The 7,927-nt window shown below is 61.4% G+C and overlaps 1 protein-coding gene across 1 annotated transcript in view; it reads left to right on the top strand.

The window, feature by feature from the left end:
* The first annotated feature begins 4,693 nt into the window (after positions 1–4,693).
* Positions 4,694–7,927, top strand: part of TESC (tescalcin) — a 12,533-nt gene continuing 9,299 nt past the window's right edge. The window contains exon 1 of the mRNA XM_017831357.1: positions 4,694–4,797. Coding sequence (XP_017686846.1) covers positions 4,740–4,797 — 58 coding nt within the window. The 5' untranslated portion in view covers positions 4,694–4,739. The remainder of the gene's footprint in view (positions 4,798–7,927) is intronic.

The raw sequence follows: 7,927 nt of genomic DNA, 5'->3' as shown, positions 1-7,927 counted from the left end.
GCAATGCTTGAACTGCATGTCATCCTCCTGCAGTCCTGGTCATCCTGCTGCAGTCCTGGTCATCCTTCTGCAGTCCTGGTCATCCTCCTGCAGTCCTGGTCATCCTGCAGTCCTGGTCATCCTTCTGCAGTCCTGGTCATCCTGCTGCAGTCCTGGTCATCCTGCAGTCCTGGTCATCCTCCTGCAGTCCTGGTCATCCTCCTGCAGTCCTGGTCATCCTGCAGTCCTGGTCATGCTCCCGCAGTCCTGGTCATCCTGCAGTCCTGGTCATCCTGCAGTCCTGGTCATCCTCCTGCAGTCTTGGTCATCCTGCAGTCCTGGTCATGCTCCTGCAGTCCTGGTTGTCCTCCTGCAATCCTGGTCATCCTGCTGTAGTCCTGGTCATCCTGCTGCAGTCCTGGTCATCCTCCTGCAATCCTGGTCATCCTGCTGCAGTCCTGGTCATCCTGCTGCAGTCCTGGTCATCCTCCTGCAATCCTGGTCATCCTGCAGTCCTGGTCATCCTCCTGCAGTCCTGGTCATGCTCCTGCAGTCCTGGTCATCCTGCAGTCCTGGTCATGCTCCTGCAGTCCTGGTCATCCTCCTGCAGTCCTGAGCACTGGTTGTGTGCAAGAAATAAACACTCAAAGCCCAGCACGTTGGCCCTGGAGTGGTGGTGATGGTCTGTAGGGACCCCAGGCCTTCAGGGACAGCAGCCTGGAATGTGCTGAGGAATGGAAAAGGTGCTCTGCTCCAAGGGGAACTGTGAAGGATTATAATCATAGAGTCCCAGAATAGTTTGGGTTGGAAGGGACCTTAAAGCTCATCCAGTTCCCAAGAGCAGGGACACCTTCCACTGGAGCAGGTCTGCACTGAAATGACCTTGCAGGGAAGGAGGAACTTCATTTTGAATCAGGGTAGGGAAACCTTGGACAAAAATCTTAAAACCCATCCCTTGTTCTCGAGGGTTGGAGCAGACCCCAGCCCTCCAGCCCTTTTTGGGGGTTGAAAGCAGATCCCAAAAGATTCCTAGCAGGGGTGCCAGGTTGGGAATGGGGCTGTGGAGTCCCAGGGTTGATGCTGGTAGCTGAGAACAGGCAGAGCAGGGTTTGGGCTCCCCGTTCCCAGTCCCAGCTCTGGATGTCACCGAGTTCCCTTGGACTCTGCCAAATGGGCAGTCTGGTGACATCTTGGCCTCTCTCAAGTGTATCAAGGGAATTTTACCAAGCTCACAGGAGCCCTCAGGTGCTGCCTGAGTGCCAGGCAGAGTCGTGCCATAAAAAAACCACAGGAGCCAACGGAAGCCACACAGAGTTCCCCTGAAAATTGGTGCTGGCCAGTGCTTCTGTAACCCACGTGAACACATGCTGTGTGCTTAAAGCCAGGGCTCCCAGAGCAGCCAGCAGAGCCCATTATATCCCTCTTTTGGGGCCACTCTGTGTTTATACCATGAGGAGAGTCTGTTCAAGGAGGAAGTGGGGGAGCTGCTGCTCACCACAGACTGCACCCTTCCCGTTTCCAAGGGGAGTGTTGTGTGCTGTGAGGGACTGGGTGCACAGCAGCCCTGTAGCTAAATCCTGGGCCCTTTGGCAGGTGTTTGGTGGAGGAACTGTGTCCTCAGACAGCTCTGCTTTGCTGTGCTGCCCACGCCTGGCTGTGGGTGTTGGTGTCACCCGGGAGCACCGACACAGCCTTGGATGTGCCAAAGCTGGAAGAAACCGGAGGTGTTTTCAATAGGCCCCACACAACACCAGCCCAGGGTCCAAGTCTGCTTTTGGGACTTCAGGCAAACACAAAGTGTGTTTGTTCCCGTTTGGTTGGGGTGGCCCCTCTGCCTCCTGTGCTGTTTGCTCTGGGTTGAGTTTTGCTCTTGGTGAGGAGGAATTCCCTGCTGAAGTATCTGCAGCTGTAGGAGCTTCAGCCCAAGCATCCAGGGTGCCAGGGAAAGCTGGAAACCCCCTAAGGATCCCTCTCTGTCCCTGCTTGAGCAGCCCCTTGGAATGCACATCAGTTCCTGCAGGCTGCACATCCGAGGTCCCGCACGGCAGGAAACGCCTCTGTGGGATAGCAGGGTGACATTTGCTGTTTCCCTGTGCCCCCTCCCCTCCTGGCAGCACAGGAGGGGGTTTCCACAGTCACCTTTTCCCCAAGAAGACAGCAGTGGATCCCAAAATTTCCTTGTGTCCATGAGTAACATCCAGGTCCACGTCAGTGTCCATGTTACAGATGGTGCAGATGCACACAGTGTGCAGTTTGTCCTGTCTCTGTGGGGCTCTCCAGGAGAAGGGATGTTTTCTGGAGAAGGTGGAATTGCCTCCCTCCTCTCCCACCATCCAACCAAGTGGAAAGCCTGGCCCGGTTCCTCAGTGCAGTGCCAAAGTCCTCTGGTCCTGCATCCCCTGGGAGCAGAGGGGTGAATTTCCTGCAGCCCAAACCATCTTCTCCCTTCTCTTTCCATGTCATTGGCCATCTGTTCTGGGGACAGAACAGCCCAGGTTAAAATCTGGAGGGTGAAGGAAAAGCAGAGTGGGGGAAGAGGAGGGTGGGAGGAGGGTGGAGGGAAGGAGGAGTCACTGTCTGGATCCTTAGGAAAAGGACAGGGAGCTGAGCAGCAGCCGTGGGCTGGTTCCCAGCAGTGCCACTGGATCCAGGGACTCAGGGCTGTTACAGGGAGCACCATTCCTGGGTTTCCTCTAGCAGGGAGTGAGGCCTGTGGGCAACAGTATCTGTGGGAGGTTTGTCCATTCTTACAGGCCAGTGTCTTGTGAGAGAGGCTGCAGAGCTGCTCCCAGCCCTCCACCAGCGGAGTGCGTTCCCTGGGACAGCTGGTGGTGCCACATCCTCTTGGGAAGCCCTTCCAACCCTCCCACACCCATCCTGACACGCAGGACCAGCAGGAACATTCTCAGAGTGCCCTGACACAGCCAAGGGCTGGGAGCGTGGCCTCTGTGACAAACCATGACCTTTGTCACCAGCCTTGGCAGGAAAACCAGACGGCAGGACCCTCCAGCCCTGCCTGGGGCCAGCAGAGTGCTGTGTCCTCTGGGACAGGGTGTGAGGAAAGGCTGGAGAAGGGCTCCTGGGGTGTCCTGGTCCCTTCCAGGCCACCTTCACCTGCACACCAGGTTGCTCAGGGTGTTGTCCTGACTAGTTCTGAGCATCTCCCAGGGCCATCCCAGCTCCATGGGCCCTGCCAGCCTCCCTGCTGGCTCCTCCTCCACAGAGGGCACAGGGACTGTGCAGGCAGGGAGAGAATGGTGCTGTGTTACCCTCCCTTCTCTGGGCTGGAGGGGCCTGAACCAAACAAAAAGCCACATTTAATGGAAAACTGCCCAGAGGGTGCAGAGTCCCAGGGCCCCCGACACAGCTGAGGTTGCAAGATGGGGACATCTCTCCTTTCTCCTTTTTTATTTATAAACAGGTATTTTCCTGGATCTGGGACAGCTGGAGGCTGGAAATTATTTGATCCCTTTCCTGTTTATATTTGGCTTTAAAAAAATAAACGACACTGACTTGCTACCCCCTCCCACGGTGTGCTGTGCTTTCTGAGCTGCCTCCCAAACCCCCTGTGTGCTCTTCCCTGTGCCCGTGGGAGGCTGACGTGGCCCTGCCAGTGCCAGAGCCGGGTCTGGCACCGCGGGAGATGGTGACAGAATCACCCACCTCTGCACCAAACCTGCCTCCTGCTGCCACACCCTGGCACCACAGCCAGGCTCTCCCAGGGCTGGGATTCCCTTTTGCGGGGTCCTGTGTCCTGTGTCACCCCTCTGTCTGTGCCCCCTTGCCCTGTCCCCATCCCGGGGGTCGGTGCAGCCCTGGGCAGTGCCGGGGGGGGGGGAAGGGCTCAGGTGGGAGCCGGGGGTTCTCCTCGAGGGGGGGAGATCCCGGCCCACATTCCTGCAGCCAGGCTGGGCAGGGAGTGGGGACCCGGGGGTAACTCCACACCCTTCTCCTGGGGGATGGTCCCCGTGCAGCGCCCAGAGCCACGAGTGGGCACAGCCGGGGCTTCGGGTGCCACCAGCTCGTGACGGGAATTCCCCCCCTGCCAGGGGGTCCCGCCCAGGCCGGGCCCTTCTCACGGCCCCTCACTCTGGAGCCTGAGGGCTGCAGGAATGCTGACCCTGGAGCCTAAGGCCGGCTCGGTGTTAACCCTGGAGCCTAAGGCTGCCTGGGCTGTTCAGTCTGGAGCCTAAGGATAGCTCGGTGTTAACTCTGGACCTAAGACTGGCTCGGTGTTAATTCTGGAGCCCGGGGCTGGCTGGGCTGTTCAGCCTGGAGCCTAAGAACTGCGGGGTGTCAACCCCGGACCTAAGGACGGTCAGATGTTCGCTGTGGCCCCAGGGCCGGGTCGGTGCTCTCTGCCCCGGTACCGGCTCGGTGTTCTCTCTGCCCCCGTGCCAGCCCTGTGCTCTCTCTCTGCCCCCGTGCCAGCCCTGTGCTCTCTCTCTGCCCCCGTGCCAGCCCTGTGCTCTCTCTCTGCCCCAATGCCGGCTCGGTGTTCTCTCTGCCCCCGTGCCAGCTCTGTGCTCTCCCTCTGCCCCCGTGCCAGCTCTGTGCTCTCTCTCTGCCCCAATGCCGGCTCGGTGTTCTCTCTGCCCCCATCCCGGCTCGGCGCTCGCTCTGTGCCCGTCCCGGCGATGTGCGGGGCGCAGGGACCCGGGGCAGCCCCGCCGCCCCTCCCCGCCTCCCCGCCCTTATAAAGCGTTGGCGGCGGCGCTCCCGGTGCAGCGCCCGCGGCGCCGCTCCCGGCACGGCCCGGGATGGGCTCCGCGCACTCCGTGCCCGCCGAGATGCGGGAGCTGGCGGACAGGACCGGCTGTGAGTACCGGGGGCACCTTGGACACCCGCCCGACCCACCCCCGCAGCCTCCGGACGCCCCCCGGCCGAGGGGACACGGGGTGTCCGGACCCGGGGGTGACATGTCACTGCAGGGGAGGGGCGGGACGTGTCACCTGGGGTGGGGAAAGGTGGCACCTGGGAGGGTGGGGGGGTGCAGGAGATGTCACCCGGGGAGGGGGGGATGCAGGAGGTGGCACCTGGGAAGGCGGGGGGCGGGGGTGTGCAGGACATGTCACCTGGGAGGGGCTGCAGGAGATGTCACCCGAGGTGGGGGATGCAGGACATGTCGTGTCACCCGCGGGGGCTGCAGGAGGTGGCACCTGAGCGGGCGGGGTGTGCAGGAGATGTGATGTCACCCGGCGGGAGGATGCGGGAGAGGTCGCTCGGGGAGGGAGCAGAGGTGTCACCTGGGGTGGGAGAGTGCAGGACGTGTCACCTGGGGGCGGGGGGGACGCAGGTCTGTCACCCGGGGGATGGAGGGGGGGGTAGGGGAGGGGGAATGGGCAGGAGGGTGTTGACTTGTCACCAAAGGGTTGCCAGCATGTCACCAGGAGGTGGGGGGCGCAGCCGTGTCCCCGGTGCCACAGTGCCACGAGCCGGGGCGTGGAGCGGTCACACGAGGGAGCCCCGGCGAGGCTCTGCCCGCCCCCGCCGCTGGTGCAGGGAGTTGTCCCCGCACGGTTGGTTTGCTCTGGAGCCGCCGGGCCGTGACAATCTCGGGGCTGTTACGGGGCGGTTCGGGATCAAGGGACCCGCAGGCAGGGAAATGCAGCAGGGACAGCCCAGGGCTCCCAGCAGGGGCGGGGGGGTAGGACAGGGTGGTCGCGTCCCTCCTGGGAAACGCCACCGCTCCAGGGCGTGGGCAGCTCTGGGCACAGAGATCGGGGGGCTCCCACCTGGATCCTCCGGCTCCTGCCGTGCTGGGAGCAGGCTGGGACACGGGGAGGGGTGAGGGGACACGGGGAGGGGTGAGGGGACATAGAGAGGGGTGAGGGGGCAGCTCTGCCTGCTGGAGGGGGGCTGAGAGGGTCCAGCAACTCTCCCCAGAGGTGCTGCTGATCCTGGGGTCACATCTGCCTTCCTCCCCTCTCCTCCTCCTCCCCTCGGGTTGGCTGAGCACCCCAGCGCTGCACTGGGCACCCCGGGGTGGGCTCAGCCCTCCCCACAGGGGAGGCCATGGGGTGCCAGCCTGGCAGCCCAGGGTGGGAGGAGGTTTTTGGGGAACTCCCTGGCCTGGGGAGCAGCAGCACCTCCAGCACAGGCAGCGCCTGCCCGTGGGAGGCACCTGCCCCACGCCCCAGTGCCCCGGGAATCAGTGCCAGGGAAGGGTTTTACAAGGGCAACACCCCGAAAAATCTCATCAAACCAGAGGTGGGAGGGCAGGGGGGGCACAGTGACCCCGTGCCATGACTGGGGTGCATGTCATGTGCTCCCAGAGGGACTCACAGGGTTTCCCACCGTGCTGGGGCTGCTGCCAAAAGAACGTGGGAATTCAGGGGTTTTACAGCCTTGCTGCTGCAGTTGGATGTCAGGGAAGGAATCTCAGCCACCCTCGGTCCCGTGGGAGGAGCAGGGACAGGGTAGGGCCACCTGCATGTCCCCAGGATGTGCCCAGGGCTTGTTCCTTTGCCTTCTCCCCCGTTGGAGGGGCACCCTCAGGGTCTGCTCGGGGTGTTGGAGCAGTTTCCCCTCCCTTGCCTCCATGTACTTCATCCCAGAGCTGCAGCAGCCAGTCCCTCTGGGGCTGAGGGGGCTCTTCCCGGGATGATGAGACCATTCCCTGCACCCAGGCCCATCCCACGGGGAGGGCAGTGCAGGGCTGAGCCCCCCCAGTGCCCCTCTTCCCGGAGGATTCCCTTTGCTCCAGCGGCACAAACCACCCCAGGCTGGGAGCAGCAAACCCAGCTCCCTTTGCTTTAAATCCCAATTTTCCCCCCTTCAGCGTAGGCTGCCGTGCTTGGACAGGGGCCTGCAGCGCCAGGGTGTTCCTCAAGGATATTCTCAGGGATATTCCCAGGGATATGAGCAGCCTCTGCTGCCCTTGAGATGGCCCTTCTCCCAGCAAAGCCTTTGCCCTTTGTGCAGGTTTTCCCTTTTTTTTCTGGAAAGCACTGCCACCCTCGGCAGGGCAGAGTGGTCCTGCCCTGTGAGGGAGACCTGGGTTTGGAAAAGAGGGGGGAAGAGCCCTCTTTAGGCCTTGCAGTTGTGGGCTGGATGCAGAGCAAGGCTTGACCCACCACGAGCGTGCCCCTGACCCCAGTTTTTTGTCATGTTGGGGCATTTTTTTGGGGAAGATCAAAGTCTTTTGGTGTGCAACCAAGTCCCAGATGCTGAAAACCCAGCTGCTCCCACGGTGACAGCGATGTTGTCGAGGGAGAAAAGTGAAAGGTCACTTCTCCATGGCCAAAATTGGAAAGCAAAGTCCAGAGAAAGTTTCCATGTGTGTGTTGTGTGTGTTGTGTGTGTGTGTGTGGACAGAGCAGAGCACCAGCCAGAGGGATTAGGGAAAAAACATCCCGTGGATGAATCAGTGGGGGCCCAGGCAGCCTGGGATTCCTGGGAATCACCCCCCAGGAGCCAGAGGGTTCAAGGGGGGACCCCAGAGCCGTGCAGGGGGGTTGAAGAGCCCCTGTTCCTGAGGTGCTGGTGGCTGCCAGTGCAGGCAGGTCCAGGCAGGCCCAGAGCCCCAGGACCAGCACAGATGGGTTCTCCAGTCCATTAAAGAGAGGTCTGGGAAGGCTCAGCCTCGCTGATCGATCCAGTTTCTATTTCAAGGCCGTGGAGCAGCAGTGAGGAACGCAAAGGACATTATTTAAACATCATAAAAGAGAGGGAGGGAGGCAGGGAGGGAGCAGCACTCGGCCCAGCACTGGCCTGGTGTCTCTCAGCCACAGCACTTAACCATTTGCAGCCCCTCAGCTGCACTTTGATATCTTTTATCTCTCTCCACGGTGCCAGGAAGGGCTGATGTCCAGCTGCTGGTGCAGCCCTGCCCTGTGCCAGCTCCTCAGCCACCGTGTGGGTCCAGCTGGTGCCTGGACTACTCCACCAGCCCATGGAGACAGGGCTGCAAACCACTTCCCTGGCTCCTGGGAACGGCTCTGTCAAT

This window comes from Lepidothrix coronata, unplaced genomic scaffold (assembly GCF_001604755.1).
Source record: "Lepidothrix coronata isolate B3197 unplaced genomic scaffold, Lepidothrix_coronata-1.0 Scaffold189, whole genome shotgun sequence".
Classification (NCBI taxonomy): Eukaryota; Metazoa; Chordata; class Aves; order Passeriformes; family Pipridae; genus Lepidothrix; species Lepidothrix coronata.
This window is presented reverse-complemented; position numbering and strand designations above follow the sequence as displayed.